The sequence below is a fragment of the Anopheles darlingi genome, chromosome 2, assembly GCF_943734745.1.
Source record: "Anopheles darlingi chromosome 2, idAnoDarlMG_H_01, whole genome shotgun sequence".
In the NCBI taxonomy this organism is placed as follows: Eukaryota; Metazoa; Arthropoda; class Insecta; order Diptera; family Culicidae; genus Anopheles; species Anopheles darlingi.
The window spans coordinates 73,548,557-73,574,205 of NC_064874.1; the positions used below are offsets into that span (position 1 = coordinate 73,548,557).

At 51.7% G+C, this 25,649-nt stretch overlaps 2 protein-coding genes across 3 annotated transcripts in view; one reads left to right on the forward strand and one right to left on the reverse strand.

Annotated features, from left to right (window-relative positions):
* Positions 1-632: 632 nt before the first annotated feature.
* On the reverse strand, positions 633-9,849 carry LOC125950486 (uncharacterized). Its single transcript, XM_049678520.1, has 5 exons — positions 9,528-9,849; positions 8,517-8,901; positions 6,028-7,739; positions 2,911-4,887; positions 633-2,845 (listed from the first exon to the last, which is right to left on the reverse strand). Exons 1-5 carry the CDS (start codon positions 9,717-9,719, stop codon positions 821-823), a joined length of 6,291 nt encoding a protein of 2,096 aa, XP_049534477.1. The 5' UTR covers positions 9,720-9,849; the 3' UTR covers positions 633-820.
* A 438-nt stretch (positions 9,850-10,287) lies between these two features.
* The window catches only part of LOC125950485 (protein Shroom), a 183,592-nt gene continuing 168,230 nt past the window's right edge, over positions 10,288-25,649 (forward strand). Inside the window, exons 1-2 of one of the 2 annotated variants that reach the window (XM_049678518.1) lie at positions 10,288-10,760; positions 18,954-20,263. In XM_049678518.1, the coding sequence (XP_049534475.1) occupies positions 19,682-20,263 (582 nt within the window). In that variant the 5' untranslated portion in view covers positions 10,288-10,760; positions 18,954-19,681. The remainder of the gene's footprint in view (positions 10,761-18,953; positions 20,264-25,649) is intronic. The other variant, XM_049678519.1, reaches the window with a different exon arrangement.

A 25,649-nucleotide genomic window follows, 5' to 3' on the forward strand; every position in this document is an offset into this window, starting at 1 on the left:
GCAAGCAAACGTATGTATAGTGGAAAAGAAATACAAAAAATTGAATATAAAACGTGATGCTGAAAACAACGTGATGATGAAAAAACATGATGACACATGATGATATCGAAAAATGCTGCAGTAAGTAAAACGGTAACACTTTAGTTAGTTTCTCTCCTTTAGCCGACATTTGCTTCTTTGTTTGCCATTCCATATTATCCGCTTTGCTTACTATTTGCTTCATCTTAATTCCAGATCGCCGCACTTGCTATTCGATATCTTTCCTGACTCTACTGGCTTTGTAGAGTTGCCTTTTAAGGATTCCTTTAGAGAACGGTTAAGCAACCTGGGAGAAAGTGTTTCAAACACCATGCCTGAATAGCAATCCAGTATAGTAAAAGGAAAAGGCTACTCATGTGCCGATGTATATGTCAATGGCACCACGAAAGCATTTGGTTCTCCTGTCTCCTTTTAAGGAATGGATATTGGTTTCTGTTTCGTATTTTATGTTCCCCAGTTATTGCATTTCACCAATGACCAATCGTTAGTTTTCCGGTCACAAATTCAAAGTGACACAATTCGGTTGACAGCTTCAGGCGTAGCCTCCCTGCAGCTCGGCATTGGAAGCAGGCAAACACAAACGATGGTGGAAGTTTGATGAAAACTACAAAACAGTTTATTGCTTGATTAAGAACAAGATACAACAAATACGATATAATTCTAAGGCAGCCTTTTGAAAGTCATTCGCGCTTATTTGCAATATCACTTGGTGGCCATGTTTCGCTTTTAGATGTGTCTTGGATTCAATGCTTGCGGAGATCGCTCTCCATCACCGCCAGCATCACGCACTCGTGGCTGTGCTTGTGGTTGTCGTATTGGTACTACTACTGATACTGCGCACGCTGGTGCTCATCACACCAGCTCCGATCACAGAACCGGCCATACTTCCTCCCGGTGTACCGCTTCCTGTGCCAGTTGAACTTCCACTTGCACTCCCAGAAGCGCCACCGCCACCGCCACCACCACCGCAAGGATCCACATCGTTCTTGCCGTAGTTCGTGTCCTTTAGATAGTAAACGGCCGTTCCATTGATGAGCGCGTGAATGGTTTGCTTTAGACCGAGCAACGATGCTAGGCGGTATTTGAGCGTTACGGATTGAATCCGCTCAATGAACGTGCCGATCGCTTGCTCCATCGCGGGCGTTATATGTGGCTCGAGCTGGAACATCTTGACCAACGTCTCGATGATGGCGTCCGTCAGTGGAAGCCGATTGAGATAGTCCTCCAGGTAGCCCCGCTGTCCATCGATCACGTAGTGCTGATAGATAGCGAACGGCCAGTTAATCTCGACACCGTAAGCCCGCCCCACGATCAGTGCTTGCGGGACCGTGAGCAGGAAGTTGATGTAGTACAGCAATGCACCGGAAGAGGCAACGCCACCACCACTGGTGCCCTCGTCATTAGAGCGAATGTTCAGTACCGAGAGGCACGTGTTGCTGGGCTCTTGAGAGGCCGATGAACCGGTGCTGGAGCCACCAGCAGTACTGGCTCGACTGGGACTAGGATTGGTGGAACTGGCAGGCGACGACATGCTTGCACCGCCGCCACCCTTTTCCGTACCGAGTGATTGACGAACGAAGAAGATCTGTAGCGCTACTAGCTCGGCATTCGAGGCGGCTCGCTGGGCGAGCGTTAGATTATTGTCCAGCAGATAGTTGTCGGTGGCATGTGTGTACGCGTCCATGGCACTTGTCAGCTCCGTTAGAAGCATGGCCGTCGTCTGCAGACGCTGCTGGCAGACCGTTTCCTTGCGGGACACCAGGCGGCGCTGTCCGTATGTCGCCACGATGGCTTCGATCGTAGCGCGTGCCTCCGTTTCCCACAGTTCGGCGATCTCTTTGTACATTCGGAAGTGAAGGGCCGCCAGTCGGAAGTAATCTTTGCGCTCGGGGCAGTGCTCGTTCAGGTAGGCAATGATAGCGGTCTGCAGACGGCGGCCACTGGCAGCACGATCATCGAACTGACCGAGCAGCGATTCGAACTGTTCGTTCTTGATCAACGTCTCAAAGCAATAGCACATGTCCCGATAACGTCCGATGCCGACGAGTAGCCGAACGATCAGGTTCCATGATTTGGCCGCCGTCAACGCTTGGGTTAGCTGTTTGCAGCATGCCAGCACCTCCATGATGCCCTCCATCGAGCACTCGTGAACGAAACAATCGTGAGCCTTCACCAGCAGTGCTACGATGATCGTATTTTGCTTTTTCAGTGACAACACCTGCTGCTGAAGGATAGTATCGAGCCGTTCGAGCAGATCGCTATCATTACCACCGGCGTCACTCGCTTCCGTCTGCACGATTAGAGTATCCAGTGATTCCAGCGCATCCTGAACGTTGGCGCTCGCAGATCCTCCCTCCTGCCGTTCACGCTTCCGGTACAACCGTAAGGCATCGCAGTACCGCAGCAGCGCATTGCCGAGGGCCGTCGTATTTGGGGCAAGCTCGAGAAACAGATGGAACTCACGATCGATGTTGTAACCCCACAGCAACTCTTCGTTACCCGCTGTAGCGGATTGGTGCTGCTGCTGTTGGAACAGATAGAACTTGGAGCGCACCACGGCCGACACGATTTCGGAAGCCAGAAAGTTGGTGAAACTTTCAACGGTCATGCCCGTGGCCGTCACGATATCACTGATCACCTCCAGCTTGTGGACGCAGTCCTCGTGCACGATCTCGGGTAGAAAGGCGAGCGGATCACGCAGCTTCAGCAGTTCGTTGTACTCGCGATCGAGATACATGGCTGCGCGGTACGTCAGTATCACGCGGCACGCCAAATCCTGCCCGTGCGTTATGCGATTACCGAGACCCTAGGGAAAGATTCGAATTATCATAAATCGTATAATGATCTTCTAGGTCTTCTTCCTCAACTTACACTGATCGCTTCGAAGATATCCTGTCGTTCACGAGACGGTACTTCCTCGAAATCAGACGCTGCCGTGGTGCTGGCATCGGATGTGTCGAGCTGACCACCGCCACTATTTTTCATCGGAGAACCATCGTACCGTCCCATGCCGGAACTTTGGCTAACAAGGCTGATACGTAAAGTGCGCCTCTGGAAACGGCCCGACGATCGAACGCTGTCCTCATTCAGCAGCATCCGCTCTTCCTTCGAAAGGTTGTACAGACTGACCAGACCCTCCGCCAGTGCCATACAGAAGACGACAAAGTGTAGATCAACGGGACGCTGCTCGAAGATGGCCTGATAGCGCAGGGCCTGGACAATGTCTCCGCGATCCAACAATCGATTGATGAGTGCATCCAACCGTCGTTTTTCTTCCGGCACTGTCAGCGGTACGTTGGCGAGCGTCAAATCATCGATACCGGCCACTTCCTTCAGCTCGAGAAAGGTGTGGTACAGTACGGGAGCCGCTCCCTCCCTGGGCTGTCGTTGGCTGGCCGTTGTCCAGTAATGTGAACAGTACAGCTCGAGTTCTTCTGCCATTGCATCACTGCAGCGTACGTAGCTAAGCGCCAGCTCGTATTCTACACGATCGCGATCGAAGCTTTCGCTTGGATAGAGATTGAACTCACGGATTAGCTCGAGCGCTCGCTTGAGAAGCTGATAGCGAGCCGGATCTCCATACTCGAGCCGGTTGGCGATATGAATGAAGAAGTTGATGCGAAGCTCTGGGCGCAACCCGTACCGCTCGCTATCGATCCGGTACCGATCGAACTTCCCGACCGTTCCGTTCGTCTCAAAGTAGCTTACCCAGTGCTCAAAAATAATACTTTCTTTCGGGAGTCCGGCCTCATCGGCCACAGCGATCGCCGCTTCATGGCATTTACGTGCAACGAGACGTTCGCAGAGCGTTTCGTAGAGTTCTGTGGCATCACCACCGGACGCCGCATCACAGGAACGCTCGAAAAAGTGTAACACCTCGCCCGCTACGTCACAGTGCCGGACGATCGCACAGACACGCAGCATCCGTTCAAAGTCCAGTCCGGCCGTCAGGAAGCAGCGGATATCGCTGCGAACGTACGATTCTAGCAGCAGCTGCTGGTGGTGCACCGAACTCCGGTTACACAGGTGCAGCGTGAGCAATCGAGCGCAAAAGTTGAACACTTCGTACTTGGGTTGGCGCAACAGGAAACACTCGTCCCCGGTGGTGGTGGCCAGAAAGTTGATCAGTAGCTGCGTTGCCCGATCCACATCGAACAGTACGTCACGTGTTACCGAAAGGTAGGCCGCTAGATGGTGCCAGTTAGACCCGGGATAGAAGACGGCCAGTGAGCTGGCTAGCGTGCAGATGCGATCGGTACGCACGAGATGCTCTAGTAGTCCGCACACGAATGCAGCCTCGTCCGGGCGAGATGCCAAGCGCTCTCGGAAGGGATAATCACCAGCCAGCATTACCCAGACGATCCAGCAATACCGTCGTCCATCGCTATCCGGGGGACATACTTCACCGGCAAGCAGTGCCAACAGTGGCCACCGACGACGTATTGCACGATCGAGCAGGTTCTGGTAGGTGTGTGGATAGCGTGGTACCGCTTGACGATTTGTCGTTTGTCCGCTGGCCGTTAGCGTGAGTTGCGTGAAGGCTCCGTAATCGAACGAGTGTGTCACCTCCGATAATGTTCCAGGTGCCGGGTAGTAAGGGTTCGCTTCGTTCGAGCAAAGCAAAACCATGGAAACGAGATCCGTATCGTAACGTTCCGATAGGAAGCGGGCCGCTTCGTACGCTGGTGGCGCCGTGGTGTCAGTGCTGGCGGACACCGAGACCGGTGGGGTGCTGGTGGGAACGGAACTGGACGAAACAAGCGCGCCGGTAGCGCTCCGGGTGGAAATCGCATCGCTCTCGCTCGAAACGCTCGAGTGACCGCTCGATTCGGCAGTTGTACTGCTTCCCTGCAATACGAACGAGATGGGAATCAATCAAAGGGAACGGATCCGTAATGAAGGACAATCATCGCAGAGGTAAACTGTTCCACGAGCAAAACCGGGAAAACCACTTTGGCAACCGCTACAATTACTATTGATTCTTCAGTAACACAATACTTTTATAAGGAATTTGTTTACAAATGATATAAAATTTGTTCCAAAAATTAGATAAACTACCGAAGCTACCGGCAGGCGTGTATTTGTTCAAAAACAAACACACAGCTTCAGCAGCTTGCTATGTGATGCCATGGTGATGGAAAGTATGTTTGCTATGATCAATATTGCTTCTATATGTTGAAAGTCTTTATATTTTGGAACCGTGCATTTCATCGAAACTCTGTTCAATAGAATTCTTCTAGGCTAATTGCCTAATAGCCGTCCGTTTGGTGCCAAATTGGTCCCAGAATTATAAAAAATAAAACCGACGAAGAGACTGTTGGCCGTTAGATTATAAAGCGGGACGTAGCCTTATCTTGAAAATGGTGAACAGGGAGCAGTTATGCGCTTGATCAATGATCAACTGAATGTTGTTGCAATAGTATACTGGGGCTTGTCCGAAGTCCACGTACTGACCGTGTGCTTGCAAGACGCGAAATATTAATGGCCCAAATGGACTAGTTTCATTGTCGCCAGATGACGCCAGAATGTGTGTGTGTATGCATATGTGTATGTTCTGCTATGGGTCAGCGACTAGCGACAAATCATATCAGCTCGGGTCGCTAACCTGCCGTCGTCGATGGTAAAAACCGGATCAAGCAGTTGCACTTCATCTCCGCTCCTTCTTATGGCTTCTCACAGTCCTGTCCAATCTGGCCCGTTGGGCTATTTTTACTAGCGTAATTATACAAAATAGCGAAGGCACCGCCAGTGCGGTGCCGTTTTGATACGGTCGGCGACACATTTGATAAGCCGGCAGCAAAATGAGTCCATGCGTGCCTTCCACAGTGGGATTGTTGCGCAATTGCAAGCTCCCATTATTTGCCGAGAGATGCGCGCGAACTCAACGATTTATGGATGGTTTGCGGAAGGCAAAGTGTGTCACTGTGTTTGCATGCAGCACTCTAACGGAGGGGGAACGGCGTCTCCGAATGTTTGTCTAACACTTACCCTACGTCTTCGATGTCGTGGTGTTAAACTGGAGCGTCGTTTTGGGATAGTTGATACTTCAACGCTACGGTTATCTTCCACCAGAACGGCCTTTGGTTGATGGAGAAGCGCCGTCATTAGATTTGCGCCGATCTGCTCGTCCCGAAAACCGGTCCGACATAGCTCGATGATCTGCTGCTGCGGATAGCCGAGATAATCAACCAGCAGCAAAAAGCGATACCAATCGTTCACCGCAAGTAACTGATCGCGTAGATACTGTTCGGGATACGGTAGTCCGTTGACCTTCGCCACGATCGTCATGGCTTCGAGATCGACAAGGAGATCGCGATCTTTAAGCGATTTGCTAGCGATCGCTGCCTCACAGCGCTGCAGTAGGGTAGCCACGGAGAGCTGCTGGTGCTGCTGCTGTACGGATCGGTCGCATTCACCGTGAACGAGTGCCAAACAGCGAAGATAGGCCCGGGTCGGAACGGTGCTCACGCCGACCATCTCCATAAAGGCGATCGCGTGTGGTACGAGCTCCCGGTCCCAGTACCGTTCGATGGCAAGTTGGGCAACTGCCTGTGCAGCTCCATTAATCTGGCGGACCGAGATTTGCGAGTAGTGTTTCAGCTGCTCCCGGTAGAACTCGTGTACGGCGTAGCAGGCACGCCCCAGTCGGATGTAGTGTAGATAGCGCAACCGTACCGGCTGTCCATACTTTTCGATTAGCAACGGATGGTTAAAATGTGGAATGTTACCATGCTGCTGTAGTAACTCCGATCGCAACGCTCGCTCATCCTCATCTTCACAGGACTGGCTGAAGAGGTGGGACTGTATGGTGGACGGATCGGGAATGCCGGCGATCGCCAGTAGCTTTCCCATTAGCACCCTAGGTGTCTCCGTAGTCTTTTCCGCAGTTTCGTTTGCATGCTTGTATCGGGCTATGAAATTGCTCAAATGTGGCAGTTTACTCAGTATTGGATCGTCCTCTTGCGGAAAGCGATCATTCGCCGTATCGAGACCATATTCGAAAAAGTATACGATCGGATTCTCCTCGTAAAAACTTCGATTATGCTGCAGAATGTACTGGGAGCAGGTACGCGATACGGCCAATAGTTCCGCTTCACCGATCGGAGGCTGTTGTTTCAGCTTCTGGAGTTCCAGAAACAGATTCACCTCCGTTCGATTCACCTGTCCGCCCTCCGTTGTGGCCGTGTCTTGCACCAGTTTCTCCAACACCTCCCGGCTTACGATCGGTAGATCGAGCAGGGTGAAGAACCGATTTTCCACAAACTGACGGGTGATCTGTTCGCGAAACCAGCGTGCCTCAGCCAGCTCACGGTTCCGGGCGAAGGTTTCTGTCGTGAAGAGGCGGCGCATGATGGCGACCGCATTGGAGCGCTCGGGATCGAGAAATTTTCCCAGACGAGCTAGCTCGTTTAGAAGGATTTCGTTCCGTGCCAACGTGCGGTGGTGCGAAAGCTGCGATAGCATGAACTCGTCGATCTCCCAGCGCTGGAATAGTTGCCGTAACCGTTCGTTGAAGCGCGGATCATCGTAGATGTCAATTTTAATGCGCAGGATGTGTGGCGTTGGATCGATCCCTTCGCTTAAGCAATCGCGTAGACAGCTGTTTAGCTGGATCCAGATCTTTACGAGATTGGCGATGTTATTTTTCAACAGGTAGCTCCAGACGCTGTAGCGATCAAGGATGGGGGAGATTTCGGTTTCTGGAAGGAGAGAAAAAGAGAGATAGAGAGAGAGTTTAAAAGATAGAACGAGCGAACTAGACAGTGTTCAGTGATCGGTGTATTTCACTTTGGGTAAGTCAGAGCGATCGGTCTCAGCTTCCGTCGCTTATCAGCTAACATGTTTAAACGCTGCGCTTCATCAAATGACCCAAACGGTGATTGTAAATGTTGGGCAACGGCGAATTGTCATTAAGATTAGGGTCCGCTCACACAAACAGTGATTGCACGGATCGCATACAGATTGCTTTTCCAACAGATTGTTCTTCGCTCAGCGACACACATTGCTTCTAGAATGAAGGTTTGATTTGGATTGCTAGCCTGTTTCCTCATCCCCTCGTCGATTCATCCATGATCGTCGATGATCGACACCATCCAAGGCGATCGTCGTTTGAAACAACCAATCGTATCACCAGAACACATCAGTCACAACAGCAATCGATTCAGTGCTGTGGCCCGCGGAAAAGCACGAGTTCCAAAACCATGAATTCAAGGCTATTACAAGGCAAAGACGAGACGACAAAACGCACACGCATAGTCTGTGTTCACTTGGCAGAAAGATCGTAAGAAAACTCGTCTCTATTATCAAAGCTCCACTATGACGTGTGTCGCTCAAAAGGAGGGATGCTTATCAGGATCAGTCACCAATTAGTGAGTCATTATGAGTTTACTATAACTGTGATCGCACGCTGGCACTTGACGAGGACATGTTTAAATTTAGCATCAATACGGGTGGAGGGGTTTCTACGGATCGATTACCTTGATTTTTGAAGAACAAATCGACGGCCACGGTGTTGCGGTAGAGATCCTCCTTCATGCAGAACGTGTTGAAGGACATCGTTTCGATCTCGAGCACACTGTAGCCATTGGCTACCTCGTTCAGCACGTCCGCCATCTGGCGCACGTTCGCCTTCAGCTGGGTGTACACGCGCCAGTTGGCCGCGATCCGTTCCTTTTCACCCTGCTCGTACTGTTCGACGGTGCGCGCTAGGTGCTCCTGAATGTACTCCCGCAGCCCGTGATCGGGCGTTTCGGTGGCGATCTGATAGAACACGTACTTGGGCACACGATCGATGTTCTTGAGAATGTGGTGCGCCTTAAAGAGCTGCCGGTTCGACAGTAATCGATACACGTACGCGTTCACCTGCAACCGTAAGAAGGGCAGAAGATCCCGTCGTGAGAAGAGATTGCAAACGATCAAGCTGATGCTGGGTTGCTGCTGGTGCTACTGTGTGTTCGGTCGACCGATCGAACCGCTACTGAGCCTACGCTCGGCTTTCCAGGCATCTTCGTCATCCTAGCGAAGCGATAAGAAAACTGTCCGATGTCGTCTTCGAGGGGCTTCGGGGTGTTGATACAGAGTTCAGCCGTGCTCGGTCGATGTCTTACTTACTACCCTCCCTCACGGCGGGGCAAACTTTTGCTCAGCTCGAGAAGCATGAGCTCATTCTTCAGCTTAACCGCATCTTGCACCCCCGGGGGTTGTTTGGTATCAGTGTGTGCGTATTTGCCTTTGATAAACTGCATCTCTCTAGCCTCTCGAGTGAGGTAGCCCTTTCGTAAATTCAAAACCTTTCCACAGAACAGGAATCAGCCGTAGTGTTCATGTCACGGAATGGAAAGGGCAATAAGACAGTTGATCCTCGCTGTAAAATGCATTTATGTCAACCCATAACGGGGAACGTGTTGATAACGGATTCCGTGGGAGGCGTAATATGCACTTTGCCACCCACTATGCATCTAGCGGATGACGCATTGCATGCTTCTTACCTTTTGTAGGAAGTAGTTTTTGGCCTCGCGTACCGACAGCTCGTTCCGGTCGGCCAGAAACTGGATGCAGAGGTTTACGTGCTTGCCCTTTGTGGCCACCTCCTTGATGATGACGTCATCTTCCAGTTTTTCCCAGCCTTTCAGCACGATACTCTTCTCCGGCGGCACCGGGCCATCTCCACCGGGGGCCATCTCGGAGGGAAACTAGATCCGCAACCTCGATTCTGTCTCCGAGACCAATGATGAAGCAATTTTGCACTAGAAACACAAAATTGACGAGGAAAAACAAAAAATCAAAAACGAATCACGAAAACGAACTTTGTTTACATTCGGTTGGGCTTTGCAGCAAAAATCTGGTCGACTGTTCTTGCTCGAAACGATGGTTAGCTCGAGTGAAAAGCGCCATTTTTGTCGTTTAACCGCGTTTCGAGTGGTTTTATACAACAAATTAGTCACATAACCACCCGAGGCCCGCTTTCTTGGCTTGTTCTATTCTCGGTTTTCGGGCAGTTCTGAACCCAGAATATTAATTTACAGAACTAAATGAAGAAATTTTAATGTTCAAATATCAAAAATTGTACCGATTTTATACACACTTTAAATCCGAACCCGAACACCGGTCGCGATCGTGCCGCTCGAGAATGAACGGCATGTGCAGCGATCGGTCCGGTCCGGTTATGATCGCGCAGCTCGAAAGCAACACCCCCGGACCGAGGAGACGGAGGAGGCGCCCAGTTTCAAGTTTAACGGTGTACGGAACGGACGTACGTTGCGTCGTCGCTCTGTGATAGTGCGTGTGAACCACGAAAACCACGGACGGACGGTCGAACGGAACGGACGGACGGACAAGAACGGACGGTCGGTGTGTGCGGTCCACGGGGTGAGGAGGCGGATTGGCCAGAACTCGTGGAACCGAATCCAGCCCCTTTTTTCGGAATCGCTTTCGCCGCCGCCACTACTATCCCGGACACTCGTTCCCTCGGAGTGGGGCTCCAGTACGTGGATCCTCGCGCAAGAACCACATAAAAAAAAACCGAATGTCGTGTGTCGCCATGTGCCCATGTGAGTGTTGTGCGAGTGGAAAGGCGTTGTTGTTGCGCTAAAGTGTTGTTTGTTTTTTTATGAAGAAGCAACAACGGAAGTTCTCCAGGTTTTTCGCATACGAAACAGTGAGCAGAAGTGCTTAACGAGTGTGTTTGTTGGTCGTGTTCAGCGGTACCAGCGGATTGTAAGGTTGTAGAATCGTTCCCCCAAGCCCACTAGTCTTTAATTGCTTTTCATTGGTCACCAAATGTGAATTAAACTGGTCCAATTCATTCTAACTCTTGCTCGGGAGGGTGTTAATAGAACGTGGCCACCACCAGGCAAGAAGCATAAAACATAGAGAGTGCGTGTGTTGTGTATGTGTTGTGTGGTAGTTGTGATCGAAACCCGGTTTAACCGATCATATTTAAAGTGATTGATCGCGAGAGAGCCAGTGAGAGAGAGAGAAAGAGAGAACGAGGAGACTATTCTGGTTGATCAGAAGGACTCATCGCAGGAAAAGAATATTCCTTCTGCACAAGACGGATCGCAAGCGATCTGCACGAAACATTCTGGCAAAGAATAGCGATCGTGGCGATCGCATTAAAACGATCACAGTAGAGCAAAGCACTGGCAAGTGAATCAACATGCACCGGGTTGTTCTGGTGCGCGAAGGCACGTTCCACAATCATTAAGCATGAGCAGTCACCATCAGCAGCAGCAGCAACAGCACCAGCTACCACGATCGTACCACCGCCCGGTGCGGTTTGCGTTTTGCTTTCACACACCAACACCATCACCGGGGACGGGTACAACAGCAGCACCAGCAGCACCACCAGCAGCGGGTGCAAAGAACGGGGTGCCTTGGCAAAGAAATTCTTGGCCTCCACCCGGGAAACGGGTTGTGGGCTTCGCGAGAGAACCTTCACCACCGTCGTCGTCGTCGTCGACGTGTGTTAGTGACCAATGCGTTGCGATGCTGGCTACTTCCTCTCTCTCTCTGTCCGTCTCTCCGTCTATCTATACTCTCTGGTTCGTTTCACCGGAGGAGCCTTGGTTTTGGAGCCACCGTCTCGAGAGGGGGGCAAGCGGAGACCTGCTGCTTGCTGTCCGCGAACGAAACGCCAAAGAATAGCCCAAGAAAAACCGGCCACGGTCGATCTCGGACCCTCTCGGTGGCTGGCTGGCTGGTTGGCTGTTGGTACCACACCATTACCGATGAAAGCGAACTGCTGGGGCGGCCTGAACCTGTTGCTGTACGTGTGTTGGTTGTTGTGGTGCGTGTGCGATTGCGCTCACGGCTGTGATCTGTGCTTCTGTGGTCCAGCAAGCGAAGCAAGCTCGATCTAGCGGTTGAAGATGAAGAACCTGAACCCCTGCTCGAGAATCCGAGAGGGGCGTTGGGGTGGACCGTTGCAGCGTTTTGTGTGGATGTATGCGTGCACGATTGACCGATCGACGATCGAGCACCGGACGATTGCGCGCATCATCTTGTCGCCGGCGATGATCGTTGGTCGGAGCGCGCGGTCGACGCATTTCGTTGTGGAATTTGCGTTCTTTTCCCTTTTGTTCCGTGTCATTTCGCTACCCCGCCTCCGATCATTGGGGGGGACACTGCTGATCGGCAGAAATGGGGCGTTTGTTTTAGAACATTTTAGAATCCAACAACACCTCTCTCGCCACTTGGTTTCAGCTGAACGCAAATGGCCGGCCGCCTGGAGAATGGAATCGATTTTATGGTTACGAAGCCAACCAACGGGTGAGAGAGAGAGAGAGAGAGAGAGCGAGGAAAGGGTAGCAGTACAAACATTGTGATGTTGTAGGACGTCGCATGTCGCCGCGTGTGTTGGTCGAGAGAAACCTTCGCTCCCCCACCTCCCGTGTTGGGGGCATAGCAGCATAAGTAGAATGCTCTGCTTTGTTGTACGTCTTGGCAAACAAACGGAAAGGAAGTTATGGGGAGGGCCTCCTAACCAGCAGCAGCAGCAGCAGCGCACATTCCATGACTAGAAAGGGGTTTTGGGGGGCTTTAGATCCACCCTCTGCACGCGTCCCCGTGCCACCAATCGAATGGTTCCTCCTTGAGGGAGAAAAGTTCTAAATACGTTCCTTTCTCAATCATTCCCGGCCGTGTCGTGCGAGCAAATATTCCAACATTGTTTGCTCAAATGCACACACACACACACACACACACAAGCAAGCACCTCTCGCCGTTGGACCGATATATATATCGTCCCAAAACGCGCGCGATCGTACCGCGTGCACCCAACGCCTTCATGCATATTCATCGATCATGCGAAACGGAAAGTGAGAAAAACAACAGACCGGAGACCGGAGACCCGAGACCCGGGAGTATATGTGGAAATTGTTGCTGCTGTTGTTGCTCGTTTGAGTTTGGAGTTCGTTTTCACTTGCCTCCTCGGTCCTCGGTCGCTGCCAAGGACAGGCCAAGCCGCCAGACAGGTACCGCGATCCTTTTGCGCTTATTGCCGGGACAAATTATTCATGCCAGGCACCAGGTACACCACTCCAGCGGAAGACGAGCCCGGTCATTCCGAAAGTGATGAGAGCAAACTTTACCCCATGTCATGTGATGTTGCTGGCAGGAGGAATGTTCGCAGCATTCTCATTGCAGGTAGCGGAGGTTCCTGTCGTCTCGAGTCGCCGTTCTGCTCGGCGAGCGTGTGAATCGACGATGTAGAATGGCGACGAAAAACGAGGGGGATTTTTATGATCCATCAAAGCCCCTCCCTGCCGCTGCTCGGTGGCTTTTCATTGGAAAACTAGCATCATTTTCACGCCTTGGAAACTCCATTATCCGTACCATCCGCACCGGTATCCGGCATCCGCACGCAGAAAATGATACAAATTCATTTCATCTGCTCCATCGTGTCCTCCACTGGCGGTGGTCGCACCGGAAACACGCGCGTCGCACACGGGCGCAAATTGGCGACGAGTCAAGCGTCGTGCACGCGCGCACTTTAATGACGTCAAGACTGTTGCTGCTGCTGTCTAGGTGATGCCTAGCCACACGTAACGATCGCAATGAAAGTGTCGCTCTCTCTCTCTCTCTTTCTCGCTCCCTCTTGTGTGCAGAACTGAGCCGGAAACTGGCCGTTTAATGTCTCTGTTTCCGTTCGTGCGACATTGATAAGCGAAGGATACCGGAGCGGAGCACATTCGAAGGTCAATCGTAGCAAGCCATAAAACATGAGAAGCGTGACAATTGGATTTGGCTTCCATACCGGACTACTAGAGTCTGGTGCTGGTGCTGCTGCCGGTGCTGTTAACCAGCTTCTTACAATGCCAACGAAAGGCATTCGAACGTCTTCCCCTCCACAGACCGAGTGTAATCGAAGCGCATCGATCGCGCGATGGTTTTTGATGGTTTAGTTGCAGCATTTGTATGGGTTTTGGAATTTTACGGTCGTGTCCCTCGCACTTCCGGACGCTCGGAAGCCATAGGCTGAAGGAATCCGAATTCGAATCTCGAAATCCCCTTTCAGTTGCTTCCGCCGGAACGCTTGACCCTTTTGGCCCCCGAGCCGAGGCCAACAAACGTTTGGAGTCCAAGAAAAGCTCAAGCATAGTCGATCGAGCAGCGAGAGCCCAACAAGTGCCCTCGGTTGGGCTAGCAATTCTCACCCTCTAGGGTGCCGGTCGGTACCCGGTGGTGCTAAACGGTTTCACAGGCCCTAAGACGCGTAAGAACGCGAAGAAGTGAAGGAACCATTCTTTCCGGTTTCGCCACCAACGCGCCCGGGGGCAATTCTTCTTAATCCGTTAGCCAACATTCTAGTTGCTGGTGTTGCTGCTGCTGGTGGTAAAGCCAATGGGATCGCACTCGCTTCACGCTTGTGGAGCTGGCGAAGGTGAAATTGGTTTCGCGAATCCCCGAGACTGGCAACGGCGGGCCTGTTGTGAGTGCTGTTGCTAAGCTCGTTATCTGCGATTAGATTGATGATTTATCTGCCATTCCCCGGGGGCCGTAATCCTCGCGCTGCTTCCCGTTGGTGATGAAGACAATTCATCATCATCATCATCGTCATCATGCGCTGCTTGGTACAGGTTCAGGTGAACCATCAAACGAGAGCGTCATCGTCGTCTCGATTTATGGCGATTATTTTCATGCTTCATGCTACGGCTTCGGTTTTTTCGAGGAGTTTGGGAACCGAATTCTAGCCCCCACCCCAAAAATGCAAAGCAACCATCTTCTAGATCGTCGTTTACGGTGGCCATAGAAGCACCAACAACGGGTAAAACCGTGCGTTCTGTGTGCTCTTTCTCCGCTTCGCTGACCACATCTGGTTCCATTGTTTTGCTGCGTCAGATCCCCGATTGCATCACGACGTCGTCGACGACGACGATGACGACGACGCGTGTGGTTGATGCTTCTATCTATGATCATGCAGCATAGAGAGTGCGAGAGCGACAGGGCCAGAGAGCAGTTGCTTAAACGATCGTAATCGAATCTACCTTGTATCTCGGCGGCACCTGACCTGATGGTCAACCGGCCATTTTGGGCAACATTAAACCGTAACAATAGTAGTAGTTGGAGCAGGCACGGAGGCCGTAAAAGCTAAAAGCTCCTCCTCTGCTGGTAGATAACGGGGAATTCATGAGACTCCCGAAGCGCCGATGTGTATGATTAGGGGAAGGGATAAATATTTCAATCATCGTTAAGGTAAATACCGTGCGATCCTCGTGAGTAAACATGAGGGCCTCCCTACCCCCCACAATTAGTGGACAATTTATTTGCTCGTAAATCAGAACACCCAGCATCGGCTTTCATCGCCGGGCGCGGTGGCGATCAGACTCCTTAATTCCTAATCACCGACCGAGGGAACGAGAAGGAGAGGAGGGAAATGCTGAAGAGGTGATCTTTCACACGCAGCACACAGCGGATGCGTTGGGAGGATTACATTGAAACGCTAGCCTGCCTCCCTCTGCCCTCTCGGAACGGATGTAACGGCGGGGCCTATTACCTTGTTGGCCCCTTGCCGTAGAATTATAATTGGCTAATTGGCCACACTACTTCATACACACACACACACATACGCACAGCAGGTAGTTGGTTCCGATGTAACGCTGTTGCTTGAATATAGACAACACCATGATCCTTACCCCCGGTGTGGGAGGAGCTGATAAAAAAACGAACTTTCTTGAAGCATCTCGAAGCAAGTATTCTTGTTCGGTAGATCGGGCGTTTACAGAACAGAAGAAAAAAACAATAACCAAGTACTGGATGCTTTTAAAACAATTGGACACCCCTCTTGCAGCATATAAAACATAATTCGACCCCTCTGAGAGTGTGCTGAGCTTCCACCAGGCAGAGAGCTCTTCGTTGTTTTTGTGTTTTTGCTGGATTTCCTTTGATCCCAGTCGTTGCAATGAGCGACGTTGCCTGTGTTGTAACCGGCAACAACGGCGTCCAGGGTAGAGCGAAATGGAGGAAAGAAGACGAAGGGAAAGGAAGGTTCTGAGCTTCCGAGATGGTAGCATTACCTCGCCAGGAACGGGACGGGATGGCGGCGCCATCGACCGATATCGGGCCATGAAATGGTCGGCGTCGTCGCCGTCGTCGTTGTTGCCGATCGTATTGCCAGCCAGGCCTCCCACGGTGGTGGGCAAAGCGAGAGCCGCAAGTGAAGACGACTCCCGGGGTTCCTGTCGCAATTAAATGCGTGTTAGAAGTCCGATGCTGAGGATGATGATGCTGATGATGGACAATATACACAGGGATGCGGTACGGATACAGGGATTGATACTTTCTAGCTCTCTCAAGGTTACGATGCTGGTAAAATCGTTTTTTTAGTATTCCACCAACCGACGACATGCTATTTAAAGTGTATGAACCTTGGTTTTGAACATGAATTGTATTGTATTGGAGGCATTTAACAAAGTTAATAGAAAAATAACAGAGACAGCAGGAAATGGGAGAGATGCAGAGCTACCGAGAATCAGTAATTAAAGGTTTGTGGTCCGGTGATTCAATTCAGAATGTGGCCGAACATTTCCTTCACATTCTTGTGGTGTACGCGTCTGGATCTCTCCTTTAACCGTAACCGTGGACCGTTCTAGCTCTGTTCTTTTGCTTTATCACCGTCTTTGCTTCAAGAGATCCTCAATATCTGGGTGTGCCGCGTGGTCCGGTACGGTGTGGAAAGTAAACAGAACATAACTTATCGGTCGCGAGCCACGGAAGGATCGGGGTGCATTTGGTAAATGAATCTATTGGGTTCGGTTTGATCCCCGAAAACGGTTCGGGCCAGCAAAAGGGTCAGCAGCAAGGATATACGCGTACAAAGAAGAAACACATCGAAAGCTGGAGTTCCAACTGACAGAGTGCTAGAGTAGAAAAAGAGCGAAAAGAAATTCGGGAGAAAATAAAAGGGGAAAAACACAAGACACAGACACAGACAGCGGTCACAACGGGGTCCTAGGAGGTAAGAGGCTCGCATTCTCTCCGCCACCATCACCACCACCGCGAGGGTGTAGGTGAAAAATGTCAGCGCAAACAAAAGGAAACCGAATGGCATAAAGGGGCCTGGAAAGCAAACAGCCGAGCGAGAAGGGCCTGAGGAAGGTTCGGGTTCGTCGCTTGTTGCGCTCGGCTCGGGGGAAGTCTTTCGTAGAAGTGTTTGCTGGATTCGTCTCGAGTGCTCGATGGGCACTTGAACGCTAGGCCTATCGGAATGGTGGTGATGGTGAACTTTTGTGGATCGTGAATGAAGGGCAGGGGAGGAATATTGATTGATTTTTGATGAGTCAAACTTTGTTATTGTTGGAATTTTGAGGTTTTTCCGCGTCCTTTTAACGCGTGTGTGTGTCCTGGGCATGCTTCGATTCCTTGGTTTTCAGTTATTATTTCCTCGGATTCCTCGGTCCATTAGAGAAGGTATCAGCAAAGTAAGCATGGCAACAGTGAGCTGCTACGTTCTAGTCGCTCTGTTGAGGTTCCTAACCTTACTAATGACCTTTTTTTTTAGTTATCCGTAACATCGAGTGCGCTCTTATCGCGCTTTATTGTGCCTCGCCAATGCCAGTGCGGTTCACCAGTACGTTCAATCTTCGTTCACCCTCGCTTGATGCACTTCAATCATTAGCATTACGCACGGAGAAGGAAGAGATGAACGCGAAGCGTTAGTGCCCGGATCGCCCGGATCGCGGTGTACGCGATAACAAAGCAAACATCAATCACGTGATACGGTTTACTTACCCCCTCGGGGGGTGGGCCGGGCGCAATTGCGCCCGATAATTGCTGGCCATGGCGGGGTGGAGGTGGGCACCAGCCGGTATCGATTTCCATAAAGTGGTGCCCGGAACGCGCACCTCTAATGCTGGGGCTGTATCGATCGTTTGATTTCTGGGTGTTGCGCCGCCACAGTTTTGTGTTGCTTTTGTTTGTTTTTGGACTGCCATGTGCGCGCCCGTGTGTGTGTGTGTGCACTCTCATATGGAAATGGAAGGATGCTGCTCTCTCTAATGGATCGGGCGCAATTTGGCGCGCGATCGGCTTTTAAAAGCTTTTTTTTTTTTACTTTTGGTTGTTTGGTGGTTCCTCTTGCGCGCATCGCTGAGCCCCGGTTTCGATTTGGATACGGTCAAAGGCCGCCGCCGCCGCCACCGCTGCCGCTGCCGCCGGTTACCGTCAGCGCCTGCAGATTAGTCTGCCGCGGAATGGTGCGTTCCGGATCTGCACCGTACAGATTATCGAACTAATTTTCCATCGAATTTGCCGTGATCGAGATCGGAGGAAAAAAAAATCCCAAGCGTGTGAGTCCGAGGAGAGACCGCGTGTGGAATGGTGCGCTTTTCCAACAACGCGCAAAGTGGCCAGCGATAATGCTGATTTCGAAAGTGATCTCGATGGGCGGGAGGAGGAGGTGGAGGGTGAATGATTGTGTTGCAGATCCGCACAGAGACCGATCGATCGAAGAGCGTGGTAGTCAGAGGTCCCGGCATACTCCAGTTTGCTCCACATTTGGTATCCCATCCTTTTGCGAGCCAAACTGAAAATGGAAGCTACAGCGAGTGGATTTTCCTTCACGTTTTTTTTTTCATTTACCCTTGCCCTGACAGGAAAAGTTAAAGGGAAAGTAGTAGTAGTAGTATTAGCAGCGACCCTCCGCTGGCCGGATCTAAGCTAAGCTTTTCTTTGATGCTCCAAGCAACCCCCTTCTTCACAAAGGGGTGGGAGGAGGGATGGGGTCCAGAGTGCGTGCGAAAGGGCAAATCGAAATCGCGCTCGCGATGCCTTTTGTTTTCCCCTCGCAGCTTCTTATCTCATTATTGTGCGGTACCACCACTTGCCGCATCCGCACGCTGTTTGATCCATTTTTCTAATTATCTTCTTCTTCTTTTTCTTCCCATCTTGGCTTATGACCTCACCGCACCGCACAGACCAAGGGACGCGCGCATCGGTGCGAAAGCAAAGGCAACCTGTGTGCTGTGACCGGGAGTGACGCCCTCTGGAATCCCCTCTAACGCCATTCATGCCCGCCACGGTGCGGTGTCTGTCGCGGCCTGGAAAATGTGAAGAAAAGCAGCAGCAGCAGCAGCGGTTTGGCAACCCAGGGCCAAGGGGGCTCGTGCAACGCCGACGCATTGCATTGTTGTTCGGTCGGGAGGGCGCGGACAACAACAACGAAGCCGCCGCCGCCGCCGCGAGCGTGAAAAGCGGAGTGAAAATACAACTCTTTTTTTTCTCAGCCCGGTGAAAAGTGAAGCGGCTGATGATCGCGAATGCGAATGCGAACGCGAACGTGATGATGATGATGATGCTGATGATGATGCTGATGAGAAGGTGATGCCGCCGACGCCTGAAGGCAAAGTGTGAAATCGTGTGTTGTGTGGAAAACCGAGTGCTTCGAGTGCGTCCGTGCGTGCGTGCGTGCGTGTGCCAAAAGAAGAAGAAATCTAAGAAGAAGAAAGAAGGTTGAGGGTGGTGTGAGGCGTTTGAATTTGAAGGAAAATTTCGGGGGTCGGTTTTTGGTGGAAAACTGGCGCGCGCGCTCCTAGACAGCCCGTGTGCCCGTGTGTTCGCGTCAGCAGTGAATAGGTGTGTGTGCGCGCGCGTGTGTGTGTGTGTGTACGCGCCCGTGCGAGTGTCTATGTGTGTTTGAGGCACAATGGAAACGTCACGTTACGGTGGAGGTGGGGTTGCAGTGGCCACACCGCCAGTGCCGGCTACTAACCCATCCCCAAGCATCGCTTCAGAGATGAGCGCAAGCGGTGCTGCTGCTGGGGCTGCTGTTGCTGCTGGACCCCCTGCGGTTGCTAGTGGTGGCAACGTTCCGGCGTGCGCGAGTGCAACGGCAGTAGGCGGCGCATCGCAACCAACGCCAAACAACGTCAACAGCGGCAACAACAACAACAACAATAGTGCGAACAATCTGAAACGCAACAGTATGCGACCGAACCACGATACGACGACGACACCGGGTTCGTCTTCCTCGTCGTCCTCTTCGTCTTCCTCCTCCTCGTCGTCGTCGTCGTCGTCATCGGCATCGTCAACGTCTTCGCAGCAATCGAGCGCCCTGGGTGGTGCTGGTGGTGGTAGTAGCACTACAGCATCATCTATGCCAGCAGCAATGCCACCATCCGAGTCATCATCGGTCGTGGTAGCTACGGCGATGGCGGTCATCGACACGAGCGCCTCCACCGTCTCCTATCACCGGCGACCGGCGTATCCGGATGCGACATCACAGCAGGTGAGCTCCTGGCTAGAAGCACTCCACTACACCATCTCGCATCTTGCTGTCGCTAGAGTCGTTTCGCTGTCCGTCTGTCTCTAGTCTGTGCTTCCGGTTATGTGTGGCCACTACTACTACTAATGTTGCTGCTATGTTGTAACAAGCAACCGTATCGCGCAACAAATGACAAATGTGCCACTTCCGCCGGTGGTGTGTGCCGCTCGATGATTATTAAGCTATTTGTTTTCTGTCTTCGGTTCACTTGTCGCGCCGAAGGACACCACCATCGCACGAAGGTGATCCCAACGATGCACTCTTCACGGCGAGCCACTGTTGATCCTTCTTCATGGTCACTCGACGCGGCTGACGCCGAGCTGCGGCGTGAGAGGGGAAGCTAACTTGAAAATGCTTTCTAGTGCGCGAAAATGCAAATTCCCCGACACTTACAAGCCACCAGCACCAGCACCAGCCACCGCTAAGTGCAGGTGTGTGTTCCTTTGTGGTCCAGGCTTGAGTTGCTGTCGCCTCGCAATCTTATCGTCTATCGATCGTGCAACACGGATCACCGATCAGGCGCTGTGGCGTCTGTGGCAAGATCGTCGAAGCTATTTTTATGAGAGCTCGAGATACACTACACATCGAGACACGCTAGTGCATCCTATCTTATCTCGATTGATTGATCGTGTGTGTGTGCGTCACACTCACGGAGGATCAACAGCGCGTTCGGAGGTGTTAAACGTGTTTTAAATGCTCTCATCACACGACGTTACTGTTGCTGCTGCTGCTGCTAGCGAACAATTAAAACTCGTTTTTCCTTTAAATTTATCACGAAAAGCTCGCTCGCACGAATGCCGGCTCGATCGCGGGCCCCGTAAGGGTGATGTAATGGTGTGCTTCCAGAGACCGCCGACCACCGGGTTCCCGTTTTGTCACGCACGATCTCGAACCGGTTGTGAACCATGGTCCCGATAATCCATCCGGAACCTCGCGCTCAGGACGCGCTCGGTTTTGCCGATAAGGAAGACGCTTAAAGCGTGCGCGCGCGGTGCACGGGGGTGGCGTGTGTAGGCGTGTGCGATCGTGTCGTGCGGAATGTCGCGTCGCCCGCGAATGAACCCGATGATCGGTGTTCTGGTAAAAGGACACCTTTTAACGCCTTTTACGACGATTCGATTAACGGGACTCGCTGGTCCCGCTTGATCGGCGGTCGCGCGGCGTTTAATCTGCGGTGGTTGGAGCGGTGCTGGCACTTAAAAATGGTCTGGCCGAATGGCTTCTGCAATTGAAAGGTTCCCCAATCCCCTGGGGGGATTCGTTTAAAAGCTTCGAAAAGCGGAGGCTTTGTGCCAACGAACGGGCGACAGTTTTGCTGATTACAATTGCGCTCCTTCCTCGGTGGCGTCGAGCTAATCTTTAGCCAGCGAAAGAGAGACAGAGAGAGAGAGAGAGATGCTTCCGTGTGTGTGCGCCTCGGTCCACTCGCACCGTGATTTATGGAAGGGAAGGAACTCGCTAATGGATGGTCATCGATTGGTCCAAGGCGTCTGCGAAGACCCCCTTCCAGGTGAAAGCCGCCCTGCAATGGTTCACACAGACATCTGGCTGATGTCGTGAATCGAGCTGTTGTAAGGATTCTTTTCTGCGGTTGTATCGCGATCGCGATCGATTCTGTGTGTTGATTTATGTCCGCAAACAGACACACGCACACAGCTGATAGAGAACGACAGATAAAGGCGACAGCGAGTCCGAGAGAAGAGAAAAAAGAAATCGAACAGAACAGAACGACCGCGACGTAGGGAACAACGTAAACGGACATCGATCCATCGATCGATAAATCAATTCGAAGGCAAACCAGATCGCGCGGTCCGGCGTGTCCGTGGCGTGAGATCAACGAACGTGCATCGTGCGCGCACCACCTTGCACCTAGTGGAGAGAGAGAGAGAGAGAGCAAGTGCACTTCTCGAGTCGCCCGCGCGAGGATCAAAAACCTACACCTCCTACACACCGAAATGAGGCTCGCGGCGTTGCGACAACCATCTTTCTAGTCCTGGACCTCAATGGCTAGACACGCGCAGAACCGAAGAACCGAACCATTTAATCTAGCAATCAATTAGCATTATGGATGGAGAGGAATGGTTCTTTGGGTTGATGACTTGGGTCTGTTTTTTTTTTACCCCTTTTGGGGGAAGGAGACTAGAAGGAGAACATTCCCCAGCCCCAAAACGCCAGATCGGAATAAATTAGCAAACGATCGCCGGAGTCCGAAGCGGGAGGGCGGTGGACCGCTTGGAGGTATAAAGCTTCGGGATCGCGAACTGTCACCGCTCGCGACTGCGGACGAACCGGAGAACCGGTCTGCGAGCGCGCCAAAATTCCGGCCCGGCAGCCGAAGAGCAGTGAATTATTTATCCCTTTTAGTGTTTCATTTTTTTTCGCTTTAGTTTTCGGCGCGTCAGCATAGAAATCGAAATCCAAAGCACCAAGAAGCGGAAAAAGGGTCTCGTCTGATCGCGATGATCGCGACTCCGCATCCACAGGATGTGCTCGGAGATCGGAGAATTTGAAATTTACATATTTTATTGCGTGTGTAATCGCTGATCGTTGCTGGCTGCTGGCGTCGGTCGGTGATGCCTGCCTGATTATGATGGAACGGAGAAGGGCTTCGAATGGTGAGATAAGGTCACTAGCCTAGCGACAAACGGTGCGATTTGCTTGTTGTAAACGGTTTGTTTTATGTCGTTTGCGATCGTGTAAGCTGCCCAAGGGAGGCCATTTTTGTTTTTGGTTGTTGACTGGCGATCGACGATTGTGGGAACAACGCCGGATGATAGTAGCCGATCCGGTCCGATAGCATAAACGATGCGATGGTAGCGGCGATACATTGTTGTCGTTTCCTTTTCATCCTCGGAGCGTGTTCTTCGTATGATCTCTCTCTCTCTCTCTCTCTCTCTCTCGCCTCACGTTTGTCGAGCATCGGCCCCGAATGTGACGATGACGATTTTGGGCGGCGTACCGGGAAGGCAACGGCGTGTTCGCGGTGCTCTCAAGGTCGCTACCGCCGCCGCCGCCACCACCGCCATCAGAACGAAACACTTGCTTTCGCCTTCGAAACCTTCCTTCATTTCAACTAACCGTAACGAAGGAGTAAGGAATGGAAGGGTGAGGTGTGGGCTAAAGAATGAAAATGAAGTGTACGAGAGAAGGAAACCGGCGATCGAGTGCTGCTGCTGTTGCTGCTGCTACTGACGTGCTGTCATCAACTTCAGTTTCTGTCGAAGACGAAGAGAAGCTTCACTTATTTCACTCTTTCTCGTGTTGCTCTCTCTCTTTCTTCTTTCTTCTTTCTCTCTCTCTCTCTCTCTCTCTCTTTCTCTCTACCCCTACGTACATAATCAGCAGCAGCATCTCCGGCCCAAAAACAAAAAAAAAACCAAGTCTTCGGGGGGTTAATGATGTTTATTGCAATTTTTAAAGATTGCCGGATGTTTCATCTTTGCTTCGCTTACTTTGCCATCATTTCTACCGGTCAGAACGATTGCTCTTACTACCCCGCACCCGCTAGCCACTTGTCCCCCCGGCATTGGTTGGCATTCTTGTCGGTGATCTCAACATTCTTGTCTTGAGCTTTTTTTTTTTAAGAAACCGGCGACGGCGACGGCGACGATCGACTTCGATCATACCGCGGAACGTCGCGGAACGAAAGCAAAAAAATAAAATTCCCAAAACCAAACACAAAAATCATTAGCAAAATAGTCCGGCGTGTCCGGGCACGACGACGATGATGATGATGATGATCTCGAGGTTCTCCGAGATGTTTGCGGACGCGCTGATCGCGTTCTCGGGCCATGACATTCGCGTTCCACCATCATCATCGCTGCTGCTGCAGCTCGTTCGCATTTCGCTTGCTGCTGCTTCCTTCCAGCAGAGAGAGAGAGAGAGAGAGAGAGAGAGAGAGAGAGAAAGAGAGGGAAACGAAAGGAAAGGAAAAAGGCCACAAAACGCTTCCCTCAGTCCCTCTGCTGTGCATGGGCTTGATCGCGAGCGAAAGGTAAGCCGCAGCAACAGCAGCAGCAGGAGCAGGCTATGCGGTAGAATAATTCGTGCAGCAAAAGCAGCAAGAACGCGCGGTTCGCGAAAGAATGGCGAACGGTGGGGCCGAGTCAATGAACTCCCTCCTTCTTTGCTCCCTTCCATTGCTCTCTCTCTCTCTCTCTCTAACGCGCACATACACACACTCCGTGTCTCTCTCTCTGTCGCTATTTCCCTCCGTTCTGTGGCCGTTGCTTTTCTTCTCTTTTTCCCCTTTTTGCAAAGTGGTTCGTCGCTGGCCCGGCCGTTGAAGTCTTTTCTCGATGATGAAGTTTCTCCGTCGGCGTCGTGGCTTGCTGCTGCTCCGTTCGTTTCTTCGATGTGGTTTGCGCGTTGCGCGTTTCTCGTGAGTTGCGTTGCTGCGGTGCTGTTCTGCTGATTCCGCCACAGAGCATACCAGGCACGGCAGAATTCATTGTGGCAGTAGTAGTAGTAGTTGCCGTTGTTGTTTGTCGTTTCGTTTTCGATCTGATTTTTTGTTGTTGTTGTTTTCGGTCCTGTCCGCATTGGCAGCCTAGCTTAAACCATCCGGTACGAAGCGATCGAAGCGATGCCACGGCCCCAGCAGAAAGCACCTTTCGAATGGAGTCATCTACGGGGATTTGTGAGGTTAAGGATTCGGCCGGCCGGCGTATTTGTGTGTGCGCAAACGCAAACGCGCTGATTCACACTGGGCCCGCGCGGTTATTTAAACGTAATCTACTCCGCTTCCAGCAGGACCGCCCCACCATAGTTCTCACGCACCTCTCGTGACTTCTGGCCGGTATTAATGCTGAGGTTAAAAGTTTTGTTAACAAAATTCTAGGAAAGACGCAACAACAGTCGCACCACACGGCCGCCGATCTACCCAGATATTATCGGCCATTCTCTCGCCTGTGCGCTGCGTCCAAGAAATCCAAGAAACCTCTCGGAACTGCATCCGAGAGCCCCGTTTTCGGGGCCGGCGGTGGAAGAATGACTTGTCGAAATTTGGGAAAACGCTGGTGGCCACGAAACGCTGAACGATCCAAGAAGCAATGGGAATGTGATTTTTCTTGGGCTGCTTGCTTCCTTACCTTGGAACAGTTGATGTGCGCTGCTCCGTGTTCTAGGTTTCACCGACGAGCATTCCTGCGGCTAGATTCTTTCGGTTGCTGCCTTTCCTTGCAGGAGCCGAGAGGAAGGCAGTGATAATGAAATGGAAGGAAACTGCAACTCCAGACGCCTACTGCGCCTCCAGGGACTACCTACCTCGACTCGGCTTGTGGAATGAGGCATTTAGATTAAGTTTGCTGCTGTTTTAATTTCCATTTCCCCTGCTCCTTCTGTTGCTTCT

What these genes read in the sequence shown, in the direction of transcription:
- LOC125950486 (XM_049678520.1), bottom strand. Translation starts at nt 9,719, where the DNA reads ATGGCCCCCGGTGGAGATGGCCCGGTGCCGCCGGAGAAGAGTATCGTG. An exon ending in AAAACTACTTCCTACAAAAG is followed by an intron (nt 8,902 to 9,527) that starts GTAAGAAGCATG and finishes TTACGGTTGCAG; the next exon opens with GTGAACGCGTACGTGTATCG. An exon ending in CACGACATCGAAGACGTAGG is followed by an intron (nt 4,888 to 6,027) that starts GTAAGTGTTAGA and finishes TTCGTATTGCAG; the next exon opens with GGAAGCAGTACAACTGCCGA.